The sequence below is a fragment of the Alternaria infectoria genome (assembly GCF_024043175.1).
Source record: "Alternaria infectoria strain BMP 0036 chromosome Unknown scaffold_12, whole genome shotgun sequence".
Lineage (NCBI taxonomy): Eukaryota > Fungi > Ascomycota > Dothideomycetes > Pleosporales > Pleosporaceae > Alternaria > Alternaria infectoria.
The window spans coordinates 535,038-559,990 of record NW_026250701.1 but is presented as its reverse complement, the minus strand read 5'-3'; the positions used below and the strand labels follow the sequence as shown (position 1 = coordinate 559,990).

The window sequence follows — 24,953 nt, the reverse complement described above, 5'->3', positions numbered from 1 at the left end:
AGATTTCATGGTCACAACAGACAATGTAGAAAGATGGATGACCTTGAATAATGGCACATCAGCGAAACTGACATGATCAGAGCCTCAAGATAGTGGTCATCTTGTCAACTCGTGTATTCATACAGACATAACATAACACTACACCACCCAAATCTCTACCCTCCTAAGCCTTCGGCTTGACTCCCTTGTGAATAGCCGCAATCCCCATAGTCAGATCCTCCCACCCCTTGCCTGGCACTAAAAACCCCGCATCCCTGATCATATTGCTGAACTCCTCCTGACTCGGGAACCTCGCTATACTCTCCACAAGATACTGATAGCTTTCCCTGTCCCCAGCGACCACCTGCCCTATCAGAGGTATGGCACCAAAACTCCAGCGCTGGTACACGGCATCGAAGACGGGGTTGTTCACTTTGCTGAACTCCAGACACGCGAATACGCCGCCGGGCTTCAAAACACGGAAAGCTTCTTTCAGCGCGATTTCTTTGTGTGTGAAGTTGCGGATGCCAAAGGCGACGGTGTAGAGGTCTACGCTTGCATCCGGGATCATATCCAATTTCTCTGCATTCGCTTCCACGAAATCCAGTCGCGGAGACCGCGCATACGGTGTTTGCAACGATCGCTTCCGGCCTTCAGCTAGCATGTCGGGGTTTATGTCTGCGACGACGACGCGGGTGTGGGGATCGTGGTTTATGGTAGAGGCGTGGTCGAGCATGCGGAAGGCGATGTCGCCGGTGCCGCCTGCGATGTCGAGGATGGACATGCCTTGTTGGGCGGTAGAGGGAGAGATGAGGGGATTGAGGCCCGGGTTTAGGTTTCGCACGAAGTGGTCTTTCCAGAGGCGGTGGATGCCGAGGGACATGAAGTCGTTCATGGAGTCGTAGGAGGAGGCTACGGAGGAGAATACTGCGCCGACTGTAGGTATTACCCGTTAGTATTGGGCGTGTATCGGGAGATGGGATGCAATTGACATACCCCTCTGCTCCTTCAACGCTTCAGATATCGTCTCGAACCCAAAATGCGTCGTTTGCTGGCCGCTGCCGCCATTCTGCGGCGACTTCGGTGGCGGCGTGCTCTGCTGCGCTTGTCGGATGGAGCACGAGAAACATCTGTACGGCTCCCTAGCCACCCTGCTCTTCTTGCCGCCCAGCAATTGCCGTCCTATCTTCTGTCGGCTCGCCTGCATGTTTGCGCTGGTCGTGGTTGTTGTTCGACAAGGCTTGGCGGGCGACTTTCTCGAATTCATGCGCCATGACACGCGCATCTAGCCCCAGCCAGCCGTACCAACCGGAAGTTTGCTAGCGCCCGCCCGCCATTGTTTGGCCGCGGTTGAGTCGACTACGCCGACGCTTGCCGCCTACCCCAGGCGCATGCTTCCCCAGAAGTTATTGATATACCGCTGTCCCCCGCCCGCGCTTTAGTTTTGAGGATGTAGAGTTGCCAATCATGTCGTTCCGGTATACTTCGCGGATATTACGGTTACAGAGGCTTTCAGGCCTGCAGGGCGGGCTTCATGGGTCGAGGAAGGTTGTCGGCACGCCGTTGCAGTCATATAGGGGTGTTGCTTCGACGCCTACGGCTGAGAGGTGAGTTTTTGTGTATGGATTTCGTCGGGATGGGAGACTGACATTGTGCTCAGGGTGTTGTTTCCTGGTGCGCTGAACAGCGAGTTCACGAATACTATGGAGTTTATGCAACCAGCTCAGGCCCCGGCTATATCCACGTACCGTGTCATGAACCAGTATGGAGAGATCATAGACAAGGAGATTGGAGTAGAGACCTCAGATGAGGAAGCTCTGTCGTTATACAAGAACATGGTTAAGCGTCAGTGAGGCTGTTACCCAGTGTGAATATCCCATTGACAGGCTACAGTGAGCATAATGGATCTATTGATGTTTGAAGCGCAACGGCAAGGAAGACTATCCTTCTACATGGTACGTCAAACACCAAGCACCTCTCAACTTCATACTAACAGAACCAGGTCTCCGCCGGCGAAGAAGGCATAGCCATCGGCTCCGCGAGCGCCCTCTCCCCCGCCGACGTAATCTTCTGCCAATACCGCGAATCAGGCGTCTACCTCCAACGCGGCTTCACCCTCTCCTCCTTCATGAACCAGCTCTTCGCCAACGCAAAAGACAACGGTCTAGGCCGCAACATGCCCGTCCACTACGGCAGCAAGGAGCTCAACATCCACACCATCAGTTCAACACTCGCAACGCAAATCCCCCACGCAGCAGGCGCCGCCTACGCCCTCAAAATGCAGAATGTGCAGAATCCTGAGACAGAGCCACGCGTAGCGGTGTGTTACTTCGGTGAGGGTGCAGCCAGCGAAGGAGACTTCCATGCCGCCCTTAACATCGCTGCGACCAGACAAGTTCCCTGCATCTTCATCTGCCGCAACAACGGATACGCCATCTCCACGCCAACCTCAGACCAATACAGGGGCGACGGCATCGCCTCCCGCGGCGCAGGCTACGGCATCGCCACCCTCCGCGTAGACGGCAACGACATCTTCGCCGTTCGGCGCGCCACAGCCGAAGCACGGCGTCTCGCTCTCCACGACGGTGGGCGCCCCGTCTTGATAGAAATGATGGCATACCGCGTAGGCCATCACAGCACCTCGGACGACTCCTTCGCGTACCGCCAACGCGTCGAAGTCGAAGACTGGAAGCGCCGCGATAACCCCATCACACGGCTTAGGAAGTGGCTTGAAGGACGCGAACTCTGGGACGATGCCCAAGAGAAGGAGTTGAGGAGTGCGACGAGGAAAGAGGTGTTGAGCGCGTTTGAACAGGCGGAGAAGGAGAAGAAACCTAGTATCCGGAATGCGTTTGAGGGGGTTTGGGAGGAGTTGACGGCTGAGCAGAGGGAGCATGTGCGGGAGTTGAAGGATGTGCTTGTGAGATATCCGAAGGAGTATGATCTTGATGGGTTTGAGGGTGGACTGAAGGGGCTGGATGATTTGTTGGAGGGGAAGAAGGTCAAGTAGAGAGTACCTCTGCTTACATGCATCACTACTGCGTCGCCCAGGAACTTGGAGTCAAGTACAAAATGAGCGGAGTGATAACATATTCATTCATACTGCAGACGATCCAATCAAGACGTCTGCGCTACCCTGATAACCCGTATCCATACCCATACCATCCATGCCTATCCGTTCCCATTCCAGAAACTCCGCGCCCGCCGAGCATCAAACACTGATGACAATCATAGATAAAGATCCACTCCTTACATGAGAGTTAGATGTCCTTCCCGGCCGTTTGCAAAAAAGAAACAAACACCCATTTGTTTAACGCCGGGTCCATCCATTCCGCCATGGTACTCAATCTGATAAGTGAGAAAAGAACGAAAAGCTGGAAATGCGCAACAACGTATGTAAAACGCTAAAGGGATGATAGAAAGATATCCCAGACTCCATGCCCCGGAAACGCCATTGAAAAGGATGGTAATAGAGATCAAGAAGTGCAAAAAGCTTGACGTGTTTGTTTTGAAAGTTAACTGCTCAGCGGAAGTACGATCCACGCTTCCCGCCGCTGCCTGTGCTGGTGCCGCCTCGCGCTTCCTCGAGACTGCGTCGGGAGCCCCCGGCACCAATCTCGCTCATCTGGAAGAGCAGAGGTTCGTCGTCGTCGACATTCGTCGCAGCGCGGCTGTTAAAGTTGTAGCGACTTTGACGCTCAGTCGAGCTCGTACCGCCAGTGCTGAGGCTGGTAGAAGAGCTATGCGAGAAGAATCCGCCTCGACCACGTGCACCGGCCTGGGTGCCGCGTTTGGCCATGTTGGAAGTGGACGACGGCCGGGGCAAGTCGTCGCGAGAATCGTTATCAGCAGTCTGGCTATCGCGATTGCCACTAGCTAGTAGCTCCGTTTGCGCGAATAGTCCACTAGACGTAAGACCTGCGCTGGTCAGACGATGCAGATCGTTAGCGCGATCAACCTCCTCCGATGGTAGACTGGCCGATCGGACGCCGAACACGTCGGGCTCGTCGTCAGGTAGTGTTCTATTTTGCTGCGAGACGGAACTTGATCGGCGGGTGTAGTGCCACGGCCGTGGTGAAGTTGGAATGGCAATGGCGTTCATGTTTTGATCCTCGCTCTCGCTCTGCTCTTCGACGTTGACTACATCGTGCTCGCGCGTCCTTCGACCAGGCCGGCTTCGACTGCGTGTAGGTTGGTCGTATTCAGCGATGCTATTCGCGCTGAGACGAGACGGGATGGCTGGTGTATGCGGAGTATGGGGTGAGATTGGCTTGCCAGGTGAAGACGCTGTCGATACTGACGTGCCGGCAATCATCGCGGGGACACTCGATAGATGGCGGCTGGAGGATGATGGTGTGCGATGAAGCATGGTGGAAGAAGAAACCGATTCAGCAAGGCCTGTATGTGACTCACGCATCCGCTGATACTTGGACAGCTGAGCAGTAGTCTTGTGCATGGTGGCTGCCTTTGCGGATTGGTCGCTCCGAGTGAAGCTCTTCAGATCCTTCTTCGATTCAAGAAGCTTCAGGAAGTCGGAGATGTTCTCATCGTCTGTCTTCACTTCGCCTGAACTGCCGCCTGTTCCCTCATTCATGGTGTCAGACCCGCGTTGCGCTGATGACGAGAGGCTTCCTTTCCCACTACTGAGGTTGTCATCCTCTGTTTTGCTGCCGCCGCCTGTGGAAAACTTGCTCCTCCTATGACCGAAGCTACTGCTGTAGCGACTGATGGGCGCAGGCTTTGGCGAACTTGATGCAGAAGAAGTGATGACATTGTCGTTGGGTAATGAAGGTGTCCGAAGCGCCGTTTGAGGGAGGGCAGTCAGTGACGTTCGGTTACGCGGTTGAGTGAGTGGGTTGGGGGTAGCGGTTCGACCAAGGGAGCTGCCGGGCCTTCCTACTGAGCTGGTAGGAGATGGGGGCACACCGAGGGCTGGCGAGGATGAGAGTGAGCCAGCCTTGAAGGGCTGGAAAGAGACTGAGGTTCGTCGCTGGTATGACGGCGTATCCACAGAGCGTAGGGATGACTTGGAGCCTTGGGCGGTGCGATGGTTGGGTGGCAGCTTCTGTGGTGGTGACTCCATGGGTGATGATGACGGCATATCCCGTGCTGCGCGAAGAGCTGAGATGGGGCTTGTTCCTGTTGGCGGACCAACTTGGTGGAACGTTGAAAGGCTGCCGTATGCTTGTCCAACATCGGGGCTCTCTTGCGCATTCATCTTGTTTACAGGAAGTGATCCAGGTAGTTGGCGTGTCTTTTGCTCGAAATAAGTGTCGTCCAGGCCCTGGAACTGCGAACTCAGAAGAGACTCTGAGTCTTCTACGCTGAACTCGCAGTTGGTGCGGTACTCGACTGTCACACTCAGAGGGCCTACAGGCGAGTTGGTGGGCTCGATGTCGTTTATGTCTGTGATCCTTTCGTTTGGGTCGGTTGGGTAGAGCGGCAGATTCAGGGTGTCGACGTTGGGGCTCTTGAAATCCCCATTCGAAACGCGGTAGTTGAGCTTCAGTGAAGGTGAATTTGCGGGTTGCTTGGCGAGCACCTTGTTGTATCTGAACGCAGGCATGAAGCGCAGGTAAGCGAACAGCGACCGGAAAGTGACGACGGCCTTCTTGTACACGTTGGGAAGCGGTTCGCTCAGCTCTGAAGGCTGCACCAAGCTCTTGTCTCCAACGTGTACCCTCCAACGCTCGAGCACAACCTGTGTAGATTTGCCAGTGCGGCCTGACGATCGGGAGGTCGCATCTGCAGAGCTGAGAGCCGCAGCGACATCCCACTTCTTTCCATCATCATCGTGTATGACAAGCGACTGGTTGTGGCCGAGGCCTTGTATGTCCAGGTAGATGTCGATGCATAGTGAGGGATGCTGGCCGTTTACGGCATCCATGAGTTTCCATTCCGTGAGTTGGCGTTGGAGCACATCGCTATCGGGGAGGACGACATTGAACTATGGCTTGTCAGTGGGAATGTGGAGTTGCGGGATAGGCAGTACATACCCATTTGTTGTGCTTCATCTTGCCATCCTTGTTGTATGCTGGGGGCAGTGTTACGCGAGAAGATACGATGGCGAGGGCTGATTTGGTGAAGAAGTTCTGGTGGGAGTGAGTATGCGTCCAGCCACAGATGGGAGGAGAAGATAAGTACCTGGATGACTTGGTTGACCTTGTGGTATTGCCCCCTCGACTCGGAGGCGGGCTCTCCCCTCGACATCATCTCGCCTTCCGACTCTTCAGCACCGCGGTCGCTGTAGGGCGGCGTAGTCGAGTATGCCGTCATGTCCTGGCTGTTATGCCGCTGGTTGTTGGTTCGTGTGGGGTTGGTCTGGAGGTTGCTGGCAGGCGAGGCTGTCCGCGGCGAGGGGCGCGAGTATGGGTGCATGGCGGCGGCCTCCTGCAGGTACGGGCGGGAAGAGAGCGTGTCGTGACTGGCAGCGAGGGACTCGGGCGAGTGAAGTAGGACGGTTATGGTTGCGGCGGAAACAGGCGAGGGTGAATGCGCGTAGCCATCACGAGTGCAGCCAGGGTCAGGTTCGCGTAGGAGCCGTCAGATATGTCTCTCAGAAGACTTGGGCACGCGGGGGATGGTTCAACAGGCGGGTAGGGCTCAGGCAGCAGCCATGATATGCAGGGTGCTGGCGCTGTGTTGAATGCGTGCCTGGGGCAATGAGCGGAGTTAAGCTGAGCACCCGGCTGGAAGGTAGAAGGGCGCAGTGAGGGTGGCTGCAGCTGTTGGGACGACAACTGCTACGGCGGAGTCCTGGACAGAGGCAGGCAATCAGGCAGGGCAGGCGGATGGCGGATGGCGTATGAAGAGTCAGAGAGGGTTGGGACGCATGCGCCGGGAGTCAGTCACGCGGCCGTGGTGGAATGACGAGGGCGGAAGATAGCTAAGCTCGCGCACGAGATAAACGACGCAGCAGCCGCGCAGTAGTCGGGCGGGCAAGATAAAGCTATCGGGAGCTGCAGGGAGCTAGCAGCAGGTGCTCAATGAGGGAATCTATCTGACTTGGGCCAAATCCGGGGAAGATGGAGGTGTGCAGTGTCCAAGCCGTGACTGGCGTGACTCGTTGTGGAAGCTTCGGCGGGCTCAGGGAGCTGGGACCACTCCTCCGACATCGAGACCGCGGCCACGCCATCATCCACCACCACCATCGTGGCCTGCGCATGCGCATTCACCCTCGCCCTCCAGTCGACGTGGACGGCTATCCTGGCACAGATTGCCTCATTGGTTAGCGAGCCCGGCTATGCACCACCGTTCGACGCCTCGCTTGCCTTTTCACAGCCTCTGGCCTCTGACCGGTCATACAAGATCTGCTTTATCGTCTGTGCTACCGCGTTGCCGGTGAGACGCGCTGTGCCGATTTCATCATGTCATGGCCGGCGAGCCAGGAACAGGCACCTCATCTATCGCACACAAGGTTTAGCTTGCATGTCAATGTCTGCGCAGAACGTCCATCTGCGCAGACTCGTATCTTCGCTGCCTACGACCCATGTCGAACAGACGTGTCGATGCATGCAAGAGCACCTCCTGTGGCTGTTCAGCTGCATATGCACTGCAAAGCATCATCACTTGCTTTTGATATCCACGGCCTGGCCTTGGCGTGTCCTTCGAAGGCACCCATGAACGCGTGGCTATCAAGACGTGCTATCACCTCATGCTCGATGATGTGATTGACGCCGTGTCTTCGGACCTTCTTCGTAGCTCCCTTGTCGTGAACTCATCGCTAGGTCCAAGTAGCTTCCAGAGGCTAGCTCCCGCCCTGCAGCGGTTCACGTTTCTTTTACAATCAAGTCTCGCCCTCGAAGCGCATCCAAAGTCTAAGAGACCCTTCCAGTGACTACAAGCGCCAACTTGAAGTCTGTCATATAGGGCAGGTCGACCGCCAGTCAGTGTGGAGTAACCGTGCATGGTATATAGTATAGTCGTGCTCGCGCCTTCATCGCGCGCAACACTGAACCACTCCACAGCTCTGCGTCCTCGTCGACATGTCATAGCCGAGGTCGGACATCTCATGACTTGGATGCCATAGTCACAAACCACTGTAGTCACTCTAGGAGCTTACGTTGCAAGCAATGTCGACCTCCGAGAACAGCTTGTGGAGAGGAGGGCGCACGCCATTGGCTGGAACCCCATGGCTTCGAGATGGCCATCCCACAACGCGCCCGCAGTGCACCTCCGAAAGGTATTCGCGACTGCCGCTTATAACTCACCCCTCTATCGCGCCTGCCGGAAGCTTGAGGAAGTACAGCAGTCTCATTCTGACTCATCTCACTCTCGCGACTCAGCGACTCCCTTACAATCAATCGCCTCGGTAGTTTCGTCATAGATACCTAGCACCTCAACCCACTCCCATTTCGCGCCCCGCCACTTGCGCCTTCCACAACCAACACAAACGCGCACATTGCCCAGCAAGCTTGTCGCAATCCATCTTCGACTTTTGCCACATCGCACCTCCTGTAGGCTCAATCTAACCACCAGCAATCGCTTTCGGACGACTTGCCACCTTGCCCCTTCCTCGTCCCCCGCGCATTCCCACCCGCATACCGATACACGTACACGTCTCACATCCACCAACGACTACACCTGCCACACACCCCGCCGACCAGTCGCGTTCGGTCCCCCCACCCGGAGTCGTCCTCAGCTTTACAGCCAGCGCCTTTAAACACGCTTTGACCCCCTGAGGTTGAGGCCAGGTGCTACTCGTAAAAGCTTCGGATCACTCCTTCCTCCTACCGGCACATGAGCGGCTATCTCTGGAAATACTACCTCGAAGATGATGTCGACAACTTTCGACATGTCCTCGCAACCCCCACGCATACGCACCGATCCGCAACACAGAAAAGCTTCACTGGCTGGCAGGGCGGAGGGTTTGCCACTGCAGTGAACGGAAGTCCGAGTAGCTACAATGCATCGCCAATAACGAGTGCCAAGGGCCGCAAGATGGGCATGGGCGCGGCTGCGAACCTGAGTCGATTCGACATCAACAGTCGCGATGCTGCAGGAATGACTATCCTGCACCATTCAGCCTCGTCCACCGCCGAAAGCGCCGTGGACTTCGCGCAAGCACTGTTAGAACATCCCTGGACCGATGTATACATACAAGATGCAGAGAACGGCTGGACTGCGCTCCACAGGGCCTTTTACTTTGGCAACATTGCCATTGCGCGTCTCATTTTGAACCGCGATGCGCAGGACATCCTCGGCCAAGGGTCTAGCGGGTTCAATCAGCACGCGCGGGGTCTGGTCAAGATCAAAGACAAGGAAGGATACGGTCCTCTGGATTTATTCTCCATGACTATCAAGGACCGGACTTTGCGACCCGAAGAAGCGCCTGCTTTCGATTCTGATTCAGACGATGAGATGGCTCACGGCGACAGTGGCGATGTGGATGACGAGATGCGCAAGAAGCTGATTGCACCGCCCGTACTTCTCGAGGGAGATGAAGTGTATACCTTTGGCAGCAACAAGAACGTCACACTTGGTTTTGGTGATGAAGATGACCGTCAGTATCCGGAACGCATCACTCTGCGCAGACCAGATCACCTCCTTCAGCGTTTCTATAGGGAGCATCGCGAGCGCCAAAATCAGTATTGGGCTGCGACAGGCGCGCCAATGCAGGATTCTGGGCTCCTCCAAGCGCGCAGTACTGTAGATCTTCCAACTCATATCCGGAATACTCCAATAGTCATCCAAGACGTACGAATGTCGAAACTGCACACCGCCGTCTTGACCACTGACCCAGTTTCCAATCTGTACATGTGTGGCCACGGTCCAGGTGGTCGCTTAGGCACGGGTAATGAAACGACGAGATATCAGTTCACCTGCATTGAAAGCGGTGGACTAGGTCAGAAGAAGGTTGCTGCTGTCGCGTTGGGGCAGAACCACACTTTGGCCATCACCGAAGAAGGCGAGATTTACTCCTGGGGTAACAATGCGTACGGACAGTTAGGGTACGCGCTGCCGAAGCCCGCCGTAAAAGACGACGACCCGATATCGACTATTCCCCGCCAGATCTTTGGACCTTTGAAGCGAGACATTGTTACTGGTATCTCCGCATCCCGGATACACTCAGTAGTTCATACTGCGACCTCGTTGTACACCTTTGGCAAGAACGAGGGCCAACTCGGGATTGTCGATTCAGACGCGCGGTCGCTTGAAATGCAGGTCGTTCCCAGGAAAATTGCGGCAGCATTATTCTCCAGTCCAATCCACTCGGTTTCGGCTATCGACGGGGCCACAGTGTGTTTGTTGGAGAGTCGCGAAGTCTGGGTATTTGCCAATTACGGCTATGCGAAACTCAGCTTTCCCTTGGACGGGTTCACCAGTAACTTCCTCAAGGAGAGCTGGTTGACTACGAAGTATGACACTGCACCAAACAGGATCAGCAAGATCACATCAGGTGGTGACACCATTTGTGCGCTATCTACTTCTGGTGAGGTCTTCACAGTTGCAGTCAGTCGACGTTCAGAGGGTGCCCAGGACGCTGGCACATCGACCACCAATCCGAAACAAATTAGAGGAGCACTTTCTGCACCGTTCCGCATCTGGTCGTCGAAGAAGAGCCATATGGCAGCAAGAGATGTCGACGTCGATCAAGACGGTTCCATCATTCTGACTACTGAAGTCGGTAGTGTCTGGAGACGTACAAAACGCGCGACGATTAAGAATGCAAGCATCACCGCCGCTGTAGAATCCAAGCCAAAGGACTACAAGTTCCAGCGTGTCTCGGGCTTGACCCGGGTCATTGCTGTCCGTGCCTCCGCATTTGGTGCGTATGCCGCGATCCGCAAGGATTGCGACGTCACCAGAAACCAGATAGGTGTGGATGAGGCCGGGCTTTGGGACGACCTTGCACCTTTGCTCTCTTTCCACGAATTGACAAACTATGAGGAGACGTCAGATGATGAAGAGCCGACACCAAGATTCTGGACTCGAGCTTCAGAAGCGCAAGGTCTCCGCAAGCGTGTCTTAAAATCAAAGGACCTGGAAGCGGAGATGACTGACATTTTGCGAGGCTCGTCGATGACACAAGATCGGACATACAACATGGAAGTCGGATCGACCCTTTCCGATGTCCGGATACCTGTTCACGAGTTCATCTTGACTGGGCGCAGCCGTATACTGCGAGATGCTCTGCTCGACTTTCGTGTCAAGGGCGTCGAACACGTGGTGCCTGATTTACTCACTGTCCGCGCAGAGGGCGGCAAAGTCCTGGTACTCTTCCAGGGTCTCGATTTCCTCACCATCTTCAATCTGGTCCTCTACGCTTACACCGACTCCGTGGTAGACTTCTGGAACGTTACTCGGCACTATCCTTCCTTGGCGCACAGGTATCGCTCTGTACGAACAGAACTGATGAGGGTCGCTTCTCGTCTCGAAATGCGACAGCTCGAGCCTGCTGTCCGTCAAATGGTTAAACCACGGAGATCGTTGCATATGGATATGGAGCTCGCCATCAAGGAGCAGTCCTTCTTCGAGAGCGGTGACGTCATCGTTGACCTTGCTGATGGCGAGATGCTACTGCATTCCGATGTAATTTGCCAACGTTGCCCTTTCTTCGAAGGCTTGTTCAGAGGACGTGCCGGTGGTCAGTGGCTCGCGGGAAGGCGGACGGAAGAGTCTTCACTCATCCACATCGATTTGACGCATGTTGAGACGCGTCTCTTTGAGCTCATCGTTCGCCACCTCTACACCGACGCTGGCGAGGAGATTTTTGAGGACGTCACGAGTGAGGATCTGAATGACTTGTTAGCGCTCGACGAGCTGCTCGATCATGTTATGGACGTCATGTCTGTGGCCAATGAATTGATGTTGGACCGTCTGTCACAGATCTGTCAAAGACTGATAGGTCGCTATGGTATGTATTTACGTTTGGTCTTCTTGTACACTCACTAATTGGATGCCAGTCAATGCTCGAAACGTCTGCTCTCTCTTGTCAGCAGTTGCACCAAGCTCAGTTGCCGAGTTCAAGGACGCAGCCCTTGAGTATGTGTGCTTGAGTTTGGAAGCAGTCATGCAGAATGGCTCACTCGACGAATTGGACGAGGACTTGCTGTTGGAGCTTAACCAGGTTGCCCATGAAAACCAGCTCGCTTACCTACCCTTTGCAAGAAGTGGACGAGCTGAGGCTCTTCTCTTTGACCGTTATCCCGAGCTTGCCGAAAGGATAGAGCGAGGCAAGCGCGCCAAGGTCGATGCGATAGTATTGTCGAATAAGTATGCGGATGGTGACAATCTCTCGTCCTCCTTCAGAGCTCAGAGTCTGGAAGAAGTGGCAGCTTCCCCGCTTCGCCAGCGCAACCGAAGAAGAGTATCGAAAGAAGCTAAGAGTCCAGTGCTTTCGCCAGCACTGAAGGGTCAAGCTTTCACTCAGGACCTTATGTTTGAGATGTCAGATGGGGAGGGCGATGAAGATGTGCCGAGGAAGATCAAGCCTCCGCGGTTCACAGAGCAGATTGGGGAGGAGAAGGCGGTGGAGACGCCAGTCGGATCTCCTGAGACACCCTGGGGCACGATTTCACGACCATCACCACATACGTTTGATAAAGGAGGAGACATACCACTGAAGTCTGTCAGTCCTCTTCCTCCGCCAGCTGTCAAGGAGACCAGACTACCTGGCCAGCCATGGGGTACTACACCGCTTGCAGGTCCTAAGCTAGATCTCAAGGACATCATGGCTCAAGACTCCTCGGCTACGCCATCGAACTTGTCGCTCGGTCTTTCACGAGGCGAGAGCGAGCGAGTCGCGAAGGCTGCCAGTGCCAGACTCTCGCAGAAGGAACGTAAAAAGCTTCAACAAGCACAGCAACTCGGCACACCTATCGCAAAGCCAGAGCCGGTCCCACCGTCTGTATCTCCTTGGACAGCAGCCGCACATCGGAAACCGAGTAACAGTCCTGTTGTGGCCCCAGTGGTAGCGCCGTCGCCGCCATCGAAGCCATCGCCTCAGCCTTCTCGCGCATCAAGCACCCCTCAGCTTACCATGCGACAGACCGTTGCAAAGAAGGGCGCTGGATCAAAGCAAAAGGACAAGCGAGCCGCTTCGCAGAGCCAAGATGCAAACGGTGCTGGGTCACCCTCTCAACCCCGTCCCGCTGCTTCTGAAAGAGGAATGTCCGTCTCCACCGACCCCATCCCAACACCTCGATCAGTCCGCCACATCCCCCTCCCACAACACTCCTCAACCTCGCCCAGCCAACATCTCAGCATGATGGAGATTCTCTCCTTGCAAGAAGCAGAAAAGACATCAATCCGCGACGCAGCAGCCAAGCGCAGTTTACAAGAGATCCAACAAGAGCAAGAATTCCAACAATGGTGGGACCAAGAGAGCAGACGTGTTATTGAAGAAGAGGAACAGACTAAGAAACTCGTCGATAAACTCTCAAAAGGTGCGGGGCGTGGACGGGGTAAGGGTCGTGGTGGTCGAGGTGGCAAGGCGAAGGAGAAGGATAAGAAGGACGGCGGTGATGATGCTGGTGGTGTGAAAGGGAAGGGCGATGGTAGTGCTGGGCCAGCTGCGAAGGATAATGCGCCACCAAAGGCGGGTCCGAAACAGGATGCTGGTGGTCGCGCACGTGGTCACGATAATGCGGCTAGAGGCGGCCGTGGTAAAATCGGTCGCGGCGGTCGAGGTGGTGCACGCGGTGGACGTTCACAAGGGCCACCGAGAGATGGCACCGCTCCATCTGCAACGCAAGCACAGGCTTCTGTTCCGCGGACGTGAGGATGAGTGTTGTCATTGTATATAGCATCTAGCATCTCGATAAATCTGTATATTTACATCACACCATTCAAAGCCGTTTTAGCATTTCGGGAGAGCCTGACCCATGGCCATTATGAGATCAAAGTTTCAAACTCAGCTGCGCTGTTCGCGGCCTCAGGTGGCCCCTCCACGCCCAATCTAGGAAAAAAACTGAACACTCTGGAGTCTACGTTGACGTTAGGTCACCTACTTTGCAGGTTCTTGTCTTGACGTAGTCTGCAGACCTGTTCGGGGTTTTTCTTGTATAAGATGCCTCTTTCCTCATGACACTCTGTTCAATCGCGTTTTGGTTATGTGCCATGGTGTAGAGAGTGAGGAGATGGACGAGAAGTTGGCTTTTTTCGGACAGCAAGCAGGCAGGTGATCAGAGCATCGGTCTTGGATCTGCTGGTTTTGTAAAATGTGAAGTTGGCGCGGAAGTCTTTCTCATGAGCGGCTTTGGCAATGGTTTTGAAAGCACAGGAAGGCAGGGGCCATTGCAAGGCTGCGCACAACTTTGGAAAGATGAAATTTGTGAATGTAGTTGAGGAGTGAGGGAGGTAGCGATATTGAAGATGCTTATATAGGCTACCGGACTAGGATCGAATTTGCCTGAGCAGCGCAGACATGTATTCTTGTTATGCTACTTTTTATATTGGAAAAAGACAGCAGACAGCTTCTCGCGTATGCAGATTGCAATCATTCTTTTGGAGAAACCCGACAGCAGACTATCAGTGATACCTGAGGTGTTTTGTCGAGCGAGAAGTGATTGGCTGCCTCACGCCGATCTAGAGTAGAAATTGAGAGAAGAGAGGCAGACGGGCCTCATACGAGCGGTCGAAGTGTATTTTCGTTTTTGGGGTTCGTAAAAAGAGGAAACAAGGAGACAGATATGTATAACACCCGACAAGAGTTTCTCAGACCATCAATGAAGAGTATGTCCTTTTTGGAAGTCGTAGAAGAGATGTCGGGAGGAGAACTCCACAGAGCCATAGGACTGGTGACCGGTGGGTTTGGTGTGCGCGGGAAGCAGAACTCTCTCCATGGAGTGCCAGAGTATCGTTTTTGGAAAAGAACATAGTATACTGGGGAAGTAGGATGCAGGAAGAAGGACAGTGTGAGGGGGCACTTTTGTACTCTCAACATCGCGTTTGCCCGGTCAACGTTCTGGTGTCGGGACACAAATCAGGTCCACATGTGGTCTTCATATTCGGTTTTTGGAAAGGCACCGGAGATTTTGGAAAGAAATATTGTGTGTCGGGAAATAGAAGGCAGGAAGCGATGTGAAAGAGAGGAATTTTATACCCCCAATATCGCAGTTGTCTGGACAGCGTTCTGATATTGCGACACAAACCAGATTTACATGAAGTTGTCGTCTTTGGTTTTTGAAACACACCAGGCACACAAATTCCATCGCTCTGGTTGCCTTTTGGAAATCTCACACTCATGAAAGTTCTACCTTGTCTCCAGAAGATGTCCAGTGATGTGTTCGGACTGCGATTCACGTTACGGCTCCAGAATGCGCATCTCGCATCAGCAAACCCAGGATGATATTGTGGTTTCGAAGCAACATTTCCCTTCCCATGGAATCCTCTTTCTCGCGCTTTTGAGTATGATGACAAGGTCGAGCGTTGCTTCACATACGCCTGTTGGAAGTTTGTTTTGGAAAGTCGGAAGAGCGCACAGCATGAGAAGAGTTCCTCGCGTTTTTGAAATTTGCAGTAGGAAAGATAGGAAGTAAGGAAGGAAGCTTGAGAGTCGTAGCTGAGATCTATGTACTCGGACAAGCTAGCTAGGACGGTCTGCACATGTGCTTACCACATGCATTAGTACCACCAGCTCAGACAAATTCACGATCACCAAGCGTGGAGAGATACGAGTCGTCATATTCTGCCACCTCCATGTTTCGTCCATCACTATCAATTTTCACTTCAACACTCTTATTTCGAAAAGTCCGGAGGCAATTTTCATGTCTCAGAACCAGAGCAACGCATTCCTACAACAAAAGCTCAAGCTCCAAATCCATGTGTTCGATCGCAGGACTTTGATTGGTACCACGAAAATTCAGCATCAATACTGAAACGAACAAACCACAAAATAACATAATCAATGCATTAAACCCATTTTCCAGACTCAAAAACCTATTATACACATGATCGAAGTGAAGACGCTTTTCCTCCCAATTCTAATCAATACCCCAACATGCATGCTTCATTCGCGAAAAGTCGATTCAGTTACCGCTCCAACCTCAATACGCCATGAGGTCTGGATTAATTATACCAGTCAACTGTTCATGCTCGAGCAGATCACGCAAGTTTCCTGATCGGAGTTTTCGTATATATCGGTCCTACCGAGTAGTAACCATGACGTTGCGGTAGTAGCTCGTGCTGAGGTCGATCGAGTGCTTGAGCCATAGGTCCTCGGTGAGAGGAAGCTTCAGGATAGCGTTGCGGTTGGATTGCTGTGTGACTGTTAGTACGACTCCCCCATGGCCAGAAAGAAGAACTTGACTTACCTGAGTCTTTGAAATGAGGTTGGCAACGGTACCCGCAATCTCCATGAGCGCAACACGCTCTTCCAGACCACATGTACCTAGCCTATCGCGTCCGGCAATTTCCAGAGCGCGTTGTAGCTTGGTAAGAAGCTCTTTGACACGATTGTCTAGCTCCTCGTCGACGCGGTAGTTTGAGCGTTGGCCGGTCAGGTCGATCAACTCAATGTAGTCGAAGTAGATCTGACCACCTTGGGCCCAGCCTTGCAGGGCTTCCTTCGGGCGATCAGGTGGCGACGTGGACTCAAAGCCGCCCATGAGCTCACGAAGGGCATCGTAGTCGCGAGAGACGATAGCTTCAGGGCCGACCTTTCGACAGAGCACTTCATGTGCCTCTTCAAGCTCGTCGGCCTTGATGAGATGGGTCGCCTCGCGTAAGGCATCGCCACCTGACTTCGCTTGTAGTGCTGCGGCAGCGTGAAGCCATGTTGCAGGTACCTGGAGATCGATTGTGAGGTACTTGTACGTGGCATCGCCTTCCTCCAAGGTATAGGAGCTTGAGAACTGGTTGACGAGCGAGCGAATGTAGTGCTCCCGCGTCGCTGGAGAAGAAAGATGTGTGTATACCCAGATCGCAGTGGTCCAGTGCTCTGGTGTATGTAGCGAAGCCGCGTATGTGAGAGTGATCTTATCACCCAACTCGACAAGTGGATTCGCTGCCTGCACATCTTCTGCAGCGCCAGGTGCGGACCATGACTGCAGTGAACGGCGGAAATTGTCATCCTCTTCGTCTTGACCGCGAGCGGTAGGCATAGCGACCTTGCGCTCATCAGCCTCAGCATCATCTTCTTGCCTAGACTTGAAGAGCTGGAAGAGCTGGAATGAAAGACGGGCGTTGAAGGGATTGCCGGACACATTCTCGGGAGCGAGAACGTCCTCGACATTTGCAGGAAGACTCATCTTCTCTGCTGCATAGAGCTTGAGGATGCCCCAGAGCAGGTCCTCTCGGTGCTCAGCATCCGGATCTTTCCAGCCCATGTCGGCGTTGTCTTGAATGAACCAGGGAACTGGTTTGACGTCTTCGTTACCGTCTCTAACGGCGTCCGCAAACTGCGCGACAGCCATCTCGATAGGTTCGTCAATCATTGTACCGTACCACAGACGAAGACCAAAGGCGCGTCGCCAGTCAAGGGCAAACCGGCTCGAGACATTAAAGTTAGAAGCACGGTTCTCTTTGCCAGATCCCGCTTTGCCTTCGGACTTGCTGCAATTGCCGGCTAGAAGCTCGTAGAGGGCACGGTGAGCGTCCTCCATCTCAGAGAGCATGTCCAAACGGCGCCACTCTTCGATCTGAGCTACCATGCTCTGGCGCATCGTTTCATCACCACCAATCTGCGAGACCATCGTGGCTAACCGGAGGTCGAGTCCATCCAGCAATGTATGGCAAGCTTCGGCAACGTTGTTGCAGCTGAGGTGGGCGATCGCGCGCTCTTCAGGCGAGGCAGCTTGCTGGGCATGCTTCTGCGCATCTTCCCAGACGAGCAGTTTCCAGAAATCAGACAACTTCTCCTTCCGGTAGATGTTGACATTCTCCTCTGGCACGTCGGCAGGAATATTGTCGGCATCGTCGAACAGAAGCGAGAGTAGCTGCCAAGCCTGTTGTTCATGAACACCAGCTGGCGTGTCGAGCGCGACGGCCTTTGCCATGCTGGAGAACTCGACTGGGGCGGGATCAGTCACGAGTCTTGCTGAAGGTACGCCTTGGTTTCTGGAGATCTTCGTGTACTGTTTCTGAAGCGACAGAGTTTCGGGGGCGCACTGCAATGATCAGTAACAACATCATAGATATATGCATAGACCCAAACTTACATCAGTAAAGGTAGGCATCTTGACGAAGCGCATATCTTTTGTAGCATCGACGAGCGGGTCTTGAGCGGTTGCGAAGACACCACCTTCGAGGTGCGAGGGACCCTTGTTGCCGTAGATCAGGACGTTGGTTTCGCTGAAGTGGGGTTTGCTGCAACCGTGGAATTCTTTGTCGGCATCGGCAAGTTCGTCGAGATCGGAGGCGGTTTTGGGTCGCTTGGAATAGGGTAACTAGAGACAAGAGTTTCAGCAATCTTGCCCCATATCAATTTGTGACTACATACACGGGCGGACGTAAGGTCCTAGCGTCAATCTATGAAGGAGAACCACGTAGGAAACCCGCCACAGATTACGCCCCATGAATACAAACGCCAGTAGGAAGGGGAGTGCAAACCTCAATACCATGTCCACCACGCTTGGGAAGCTGTTGCTTCTCGGTCTCACCGAAGAGAGAATCCATTAAATCCATGGCAGTAGTCATCTGTCGCGCACCAAAAGACTGCGATAGTTTCGTAGGCTGCGCTTCGTGTTCTCGTAGTACGTTGCCCTGGCTTTCGCGGAGAGCAAATCGATCCTGCTTCTTTGGGCTGATGGTGCGCTGGAGTTGGTTTGCCCAATCGTCATCGAATACCGGTTGCGCCTTTGTAGGTGTGCCTGCTCCGGGCTTCATGAGCTGGCTGGGCTTCAAGATCGACTTTGGCTTCAAAGTGCTCTTGAACGGGTCTTCCTTAGCGGTGTCTTGCTCCGTGGTTCGAACTGGTCCTGACACAGAGTCCGCCATGCTCTGGTCGCGTGCCAATTCCGATTCGCTCTCTTCAGAGTAGTCAGCATCGTGCTGCCCATCAAGCGAACCCACGGAGCGCTGCCCTAAAAAAGACTCGCCATGGGTGTCCTCCATATCTTCGTCATCCACATACGCCGTCTCATCGCCGAAGCCACCAGGCACGCTAGTACGGCTGCTGCGCATTCCCTTCTTGAAGTCAAATGTGTCGTCAGGGCTAGACTGCGACTGTGGGCTCATGAAGGAGTCGTCTTGGGGCGTACTGGTCATCTGGCTCGAGCGGTGCTGCTGCTCAGCGGGAGTGTCAGGGACGTCGCTGAGATCGCTTGACGCATCTTCGTCCTCGCCTTCGTCTTCACTGTAGTCGTCGTAGTCTAGACCGTAAGACGAAAAGTGGGGAACAGAGAAGGTCCATTCGCCAGTGGACTGGTTGTACTTGATGAAAGTAGTGCCAGCCACTCGCTTGAGACGCTCAAGATGCTTGACATCCTTCTTGCCAGCCCTGTTACGAGGCCAAGAGTTACCAAGGACGATCTCAGAAGGCTGGTTCAGGGCGCTACCTAGCGGTGGCTTTGGCAGGCAGGTGCAGCTCTCTCCGTACACGGTAGCGTTACGAGCATTGAGCTGTACAATGTCACCGAACAGTCTGTCGAGATCGACTTCGGACAGATCAACAGGCTTGCCGTGATTGAACTTGATCTGACCAATGTTGTGACGACCGACAATGAAGTCGGGTACGCTCTTGAGGTCCTGCTTGCTCATCCTCCTCAGCTGATCCAGCGAGGGGCTTGACCAGTACTCGCCTGGCTTGGGGTCCTGACCCGGTTGAACGTTGATGGATGCAGAGGACTTGGGGGTAAGGACGTGCTCCTCTGAAACGCGGGCGAGTTCCGTTCCATTAACTTGCTGCATTGCTGGGCGAGAAGGTTCGCCGTTGGTGTCCTTGTTGGACCGGGGGGAAGCATCTTCCTCGTCTTGCCTGACGACCAGCGCAGTCTCTCCGTTAGCACCACCGTTCGGGCTCTCACCACCAGCAAAGCTGACGCGCTTCTGTGAAGGCTCGTCAAACAGTGGAGCCCGGTTGGCGATTGAACGGTTGATGTTGAGTCGCTTGAGACTGCCGTTACCGAAGTTGCGTCCCGTGTTGGAGAAGGCACCTGGTGCCAGTATGCTGTTTGTCTCGGGTGTGAAGCTGTTCCGGAGGTTGCTCGTGGAAAGGCTCTTACCCAGTGATCGAGACAAACTGCCGCTCGCAAACAGGCTGCCTCCGAGTTGGCCACCGTTCTGGCTCGCACCACCAACTGGAGTGCCGTACGTGGAGTATGAGAATCCATAACCGCCCCTCTTGTTCTGGGGTGTAAGAAGACGTGTCGAAGCAGCCGGGTTGAGCTTGTGCTGAGGGAGTATGGCGTTCTTCTTGTTCTTCTGACTGCTCGACAAGGGGGTGGCGATTGGGCCAGGGCTCTGTGTTGGGGTAGCAAGGCCAGCGAAGAGGGCGTCGTTGCCGTAGGGGTTGGTGTTCATCGACGTGTTCAAAAGAGAGCTTCCCGAAGCCCCGAACAAGCTGTTGCTGAGGCTCGGCTGCTCCTGTTGCTGATTCTGGTTCGAGAAGAGTGAGCCACCAAGACCCTGTTGTTGGTTGTTCTGCTGTCCCATTCCACCGCCAAAGAGACCACCTCCAGTGTTTTGGTTCGATGTAGAGCCGCCAAATAAGCCGCCAGGCTTTTGTTGGTTGTTGTTCTGACCACCACCAAAGAGACCACCTCCTGTGTTCTGCTGAGTGTTGTTATTATTCCCAAGGCCGCCGAACAAGCCTCCACCAGATGATCCAGTGTTAGCATTGTTGCCGCCGAATAGAGAACTGCCGCCAGTAGCAGGCTTCTGCCCGAACAAACCACCTCCAGTGTTGTTGGTGTTGTTGTTAGCAGCAGCACCGCCGAACAAGCCGCCAGAAGCTGGCTGACTCTGGTTGGCTTGACCGAAGAGGCCGCCGCCGCCCGTGTTACCAGTGCTTGCACCGCCGAAAAGGCCACCGGGCTTTTGCTGGTTGTTGTTGTTTTGACCGAAGCCACCACCGCCACCGCCGAAGAGACCTCCAGAGGTGTTGTTCTGAGCAGGAGCCTGGTTGTTTTGTCCAAAGCCTCCACCCGTGCTGTTGCCGAAGAGCCCTCCGCCGGTGTTTGTGGCGGTGTTGTTGGCTCCGAACGCGGGGGTAGACGAGGCCTGGTTGTTGGATTGGCCAAAGAGACCACCGCCGGTGGTGTTCGATTGACCAAACGCGCCACCAGTGTTCGTGGCACCACCTCCGAAAGGTGTTGAGGTGGTGTTGGTCGCGGCACCGCCTCCGAAGAGACCGCCGCCAGTCGCAGGCTTGTTCTGACCAAACAGACCCCCACCAGTGTTTGTGGATGCACCGAAACCGCCGCCTCCAGAACCAAACCCACCTGTAGTGTTGTTTGTCGCAGGAGCGCCACCTCCGAAGAGGCCACCAGTGGTTCCAGTTGTGGTGTTGTTGTTTGAGCCGAATAGTCCACCAGTGGCAGGCTTGTTCTGACCGAAAAGACCACCGCTTGAAGTGTTGTTGTTTGCTCCGAACGCAGAACCGGTGCTCTGACCGAATGCTGATGTGGTACCGGTGTTGGTGTTGCCGCCGCCGAACAAGCTGCCGCCAGTGTTGGCCGCTGCACCGAAGCCGCCGGTAGAAGCGGTGGTGTTGTTGTTGCTACCAAATCCGCCGAAACCAGTGCTCTGTCCGAACGCTCCAGCTTGGCCATTTTGGTTGCCATAGCGCCTGCCCTGGTTGTAGTCGGCTACTCGTAGCTCCTCGAGGGAGTAGTTGGTGTACGGTTGCTGGAAGGTGATGGTTTGGTACTGCGACTGCGCGTTGCCTGTGCCATCCTTCTCCTGGAATGCCTGGAACGGAGTACTGGCGGTACCGTTGTTTGGAGGTGGGGCGTTGCCTGCACCAAAACCGCCAGTAGTGCTGGAACCAAAACCGCCCGTTGTGGTGTTCGCGTTGGTGGATCCGAAGCCGCTGCTGGTGTTGCCGCCTCCGAACAGACCTCCGCTAGTTGTTGTTGAAGCGCCGAAGCCCGTCGCCGGCTTGGCCTGGCCAAAGAGACCACCTCCAGTGTTTGTGTTGCTGGCGCCGAAAGCTGAGGTGGTGTTGTTCGACGCTCCGAAGCCGCCGCCGCCGCCGCCGAACGCGCTGCCACCTGAAGCACCTCCACCGCCAAAGAGACCGCCACCTGTTGTCGAACTGCCGAAGGGTTGCGAACCGAAAGTGGTTTTGGGTGCTGTGTTAGCGCCGAAGCCTCCTGTAGGGAAAGTTAGTCTTTGGTCCGGGTCGTGAAAAATGGATCCGCGTGAAGGTCGAGGCTATCGCGATGGAGCACCAGAACACGTAGCGTTGTTGGCGACCCTGTAGCACTTCAAATAGCGACCTCGCAAAACGCGGAGTGATCCAAATAGCGACGCGATAGTGAAGCGCAACCGGTCCACGTACCTGAGCCGCCGAAAGGCGAGCTCGAGCTGGCGTTGTTGCCGCCACCGAACATTGTACTGCCCGTGTTGTTTGCGCCGCCGCCGAATATGCTCGTCCCGGTGTTCGCGTTTGAGCCGAAGCCTGAGGCGGAGGGCAAGTTAGACACGGTTCGTCGAGGAGGCCGTGGCGATGTCGCAGGGCGCATCGAAGCGGTCGCGCGTAAAGGGATCCAAGAATTCAAGCAAGACTTTGTACATACCGGTCGATGTGTTGTTGGTTGAGCCAAATCCACCAAAGCCAGTGGACTGCTGGTTGTTGTTGTTGGAGCCAAAGCCCCCGAAACCACCGCCGAAGGACATTTTGAGCGTGTCCGACGGGTTGCGCGTGTGCTGGTGTCTACTTGACTAGCAATGCGCTGTAGGGTCGTGAGGTTGTGGGGTGGTTGATAGAATCGAGGCGCTGCAGCTCTTAGAGAGGCAGGTGTTGATGAGAGCTTCGCGGAAAACGCGCCAAGGAATGGGCGGACGAGAACAAGGCGCGGTGGGGGTTTGTTGCGAGGAGCAAAAGAGTAAAGAGTGGAATTAGTAAGAAGATCAGGCGCGGCACTGATTAAGTAGTGAAATGGCCGTCATGGAAGGGAAAGAGCGACGGGCGCGAGAGTTTGGAGGGACAAGCAAAGGTGAGGTTGCACTTAGGAGGAAGGCACGTCAAAATTGCGCTAACCCGTCACCGGGCGTCACGTGTGCCTCTCCTAAACACGATTGCCAGCAAAAGACTCTTCGATACGATTGCAGCCGCTGCACGCATGACAAAGCGAGGCAGCGATTGACGAATAATACGACACGCTTTCTGGGCGCGACTTGTGCCAAAAGATGCCTGATGGATACCTGTTGCTACCTACGGCTGCCTGGTGACTGAAGACAGCCTTGGCAACAAATCCTCGCGCAACCGGACTCACATCGCAAGGAAGAGACCGGTCTAGCCAGAGATGGATGACTGTGATTCTGGCTGGGACGAAGGTGTGCCAGACAAAGGACTTGTTTTTGCGCCTGGTGAGACGTTATGCTCCCTTACTTCACGCCCTCTTCTCAGCCGCTTTACTGCGTCATTCCAAGTGCAGGGTTGGTCGATAAGGCAGGCGTCTTTCAGATCATGTGAAGATTGAAGGTCCGATAGGCAGTCAAATGTGGGTAGCTTACATGCAATGCATATTGCTTGCGCTCTAACTGCCTCGGTGGTTCGATCAGCTGCATGGAGATTCGTGGCAGTAATCGGGCGGTCTTGTCTGTTCATCGAACAGATCAAAAGGAGGAAGATACTGCGATTGCTTTGGGGACTGAGAATGAATGAACAGGCACTAAATTCGATATTGTACCAGAATATACATCATAATGGCATGCCCGGGGACTCTGTCAGCCCTACACGACCTTGGAACATCAATTCCCCACTGCAGGCCAAATCGCGCTAGAGCTGCAGCTAAGCTCGCACGCCCGACGCGCTTCGCGTCCCAAACAACTGCGCATCTTCGTTCACATCGAGAATCTCCAAACAGAGAGGAGGATTGTCGCAACCCCACGAAATAACTTTACAGCCGTCGTGAACGCTCGCAGTTTTGCTTGGGCCTATATCTCGCCTAACAGACCGCGCGCGCAAGTCCACCACCACATCGCGCACCCCACCAATCCCACAACACACATCCTCAACCACCACCACCGCCTCAAGATACTCCATGGCGACATCCTCCAACCCCCTCGGCCCCGGCCCTCGCTACGGCCTAAACCGCACCGCACCACCCCAACAACCCACGCAACCGCAACCCACCTTCAGCAGCACACCGGCCTTCCCCCCCAACCCCAAAAACGCCCAACGCCTCGAATCCGAGCGCCTAGAACGCGAGCGCGCCGCGCGCGAAACCGCCCAACGCATGGAAGCCTCCGGCGCCGCCTCCCTCGCGGAACTCACAGAAGAGCAACGAGAAGAAATCGGCGAAGCCTTCAACCTCTTCGACCTCGACAAGGACGGCTACATCGATTATCACGAGCTCAAAGTGGCGATGAAAGCACTCGGGTTTGACTTGCCCAAGCAGGAGATTCTGGGTATTTTGCAACAGTATGGAACGCAGGGGGGTCAGCAGGGTGGGAAGCAGAGTTCGAGACAACAGCAACAGCAGCAGTATGCGGCGCCTGGAAGACAGTTGCTGAGCTTTCAGGCGTTCCAGACGCTCATGGCGCAGAGGATTTTGAGTCGTGATCCGAGAGATGAGATTCTTAGGGCTTTTGAGCTATTTGACGAGGGCGGGAAGGGGACGATTACCCTACAGGATCTTACGCGTGTTGCGAGGGAACTGGGAGAGGCGCTCTCGCATGATGAGCTGGTGGCTATGATTGAAGAGTTCGACATGGACAACGATAACGCGATTTCGAGGGAGGAGTTTATCCAGATCTGCATGGGGACCTGAGGGCGAGGGCGAAGGAATTACTGTTACTTTAGTTTGCAAGGCGTTTCCGGCGTTGCTGTCATGACTGCGAGAAAGGATGTCATGCGAGTCAATTTCAATCTTGCTTTATTTGCGCCGAGAAACTATTTACAGCTCAGCTCTTCAAAGTAATTG

The 24,953-nt window shown here is 54.6% G+C and overlaps 6 protein-coding genes across 6 annotated transcripts; 3 read left to right on the top strand and 3 right to left on the bottom strand.

Annotated features, from left to right (window-relative positions):
- Positions 1–163: 163 nt before the first annotated feature.
- J4E92_007407 (uncharacterized protein) lies at positions 164–1,186 on the bottom strand (the record flags this gene model as incomplete). The annotated part of the gene is made up of 2 exons (XM_051498770.1): positions 164–915; positions 976–1,186. 2 exons carry the CDS (start codon positions 1,184–1,186, stop codon positions 164–166), a joined length of 963 nt encoding a protein of 320 aa, XP_051351044.1.
- Positions 1,187–1,446: 260 nt separating this feature from the next.
- J4E92_007406 (uncharacterized protein) lies at positions 1,447–2,989 on the top strand (the record flags this gene model as incomplete). Its single annotated transcript, XM_051498769.1, has 4 exons — positions 1,447–1,586; positions 1,640–1,824; positions 1,873–1,934; positions 1,982–2,989. 4 exons carry the CDS (start codon positions 1,447–1,449, stop codon positions 2,987–2,989), a joined length of 1,395 nt encoding a protein of 464 aa, XP_051351043.1.
- A 513-nt stretch (positions 2,990–3,502) lies between these two features.
- Positions 3,503–6,357, bottom strand: ATG13 (autophagy protein 13; the record flags this gene model as incomplete). Its single annotated transcript, XM_051498768.1, has 3 exons — positions 3,503–5,926; positions 5,976–6,071; positions 6,124–6,357. 3 exons carry the CDS (start codon positions 6,355–6,357, stop codon positions 3,503–3,505), a joined length of 2,754 nt encoding a protein of 917 aa, XP_051351042.1.
- Positions 6,358–8,718: 2,361 nt separating this feature from the next.
- Positions 8,719–13,702, top strand: J4E92_007404 (uncharacterized protein; the record flags this gene model as incomplete). Its single annotated transcript, XM_051498767.1, has 2 exons — positions 8,719–11,836; positions 11,886–13,702. 2 exons carry the CDS (start codon positions 8,719–8,721, stop codon positions 13,700–13,702), a joined length of 4,935 nt encoding a protein of 1,644 aa, XP_051351041.1.
- Positions 13,703–16,067: 2,365 nt separating this feature from the next.
- On the bottom strand, positions 16,068–22,547 carry J4E92_007403 (uncharacterized protein; the record flags this gene model as incomplete). Its single annotated transcript, XM_051498766.1, has 5 exons — positions 16,068–16,181; positions 16,236–18,029; positions 18,081–18,308; positions 18,472–22,175; positions 22,364–22,547. 5 exons carry the CDS (start codon positions 22,545–22,547, stop codon positions 16,068–16,070), a joined length of 6,024 nt encoding a protein of 2,007 aa, XP_051351040.1.
- A 1,524-nt stretch (positions 22,548–24,071) lies between these two features.
- Positions 24,072–24,800, top strand: J4E92_007402 (uncharacterized protein; the record flags this gene model as incomplete). Its single annotated transcript, XM_051498765.1, has 1 exon — positions 24,072–24,800. One exon carries the CDS (start codon positions 24,072–24,074, stop codon positions 24,798–24,800), a length of 729 nt encoding a protein of 242 aa, XP_051351039.1.
- Positions 24,801–24,953: the final 153 nt, after the last annotated feature.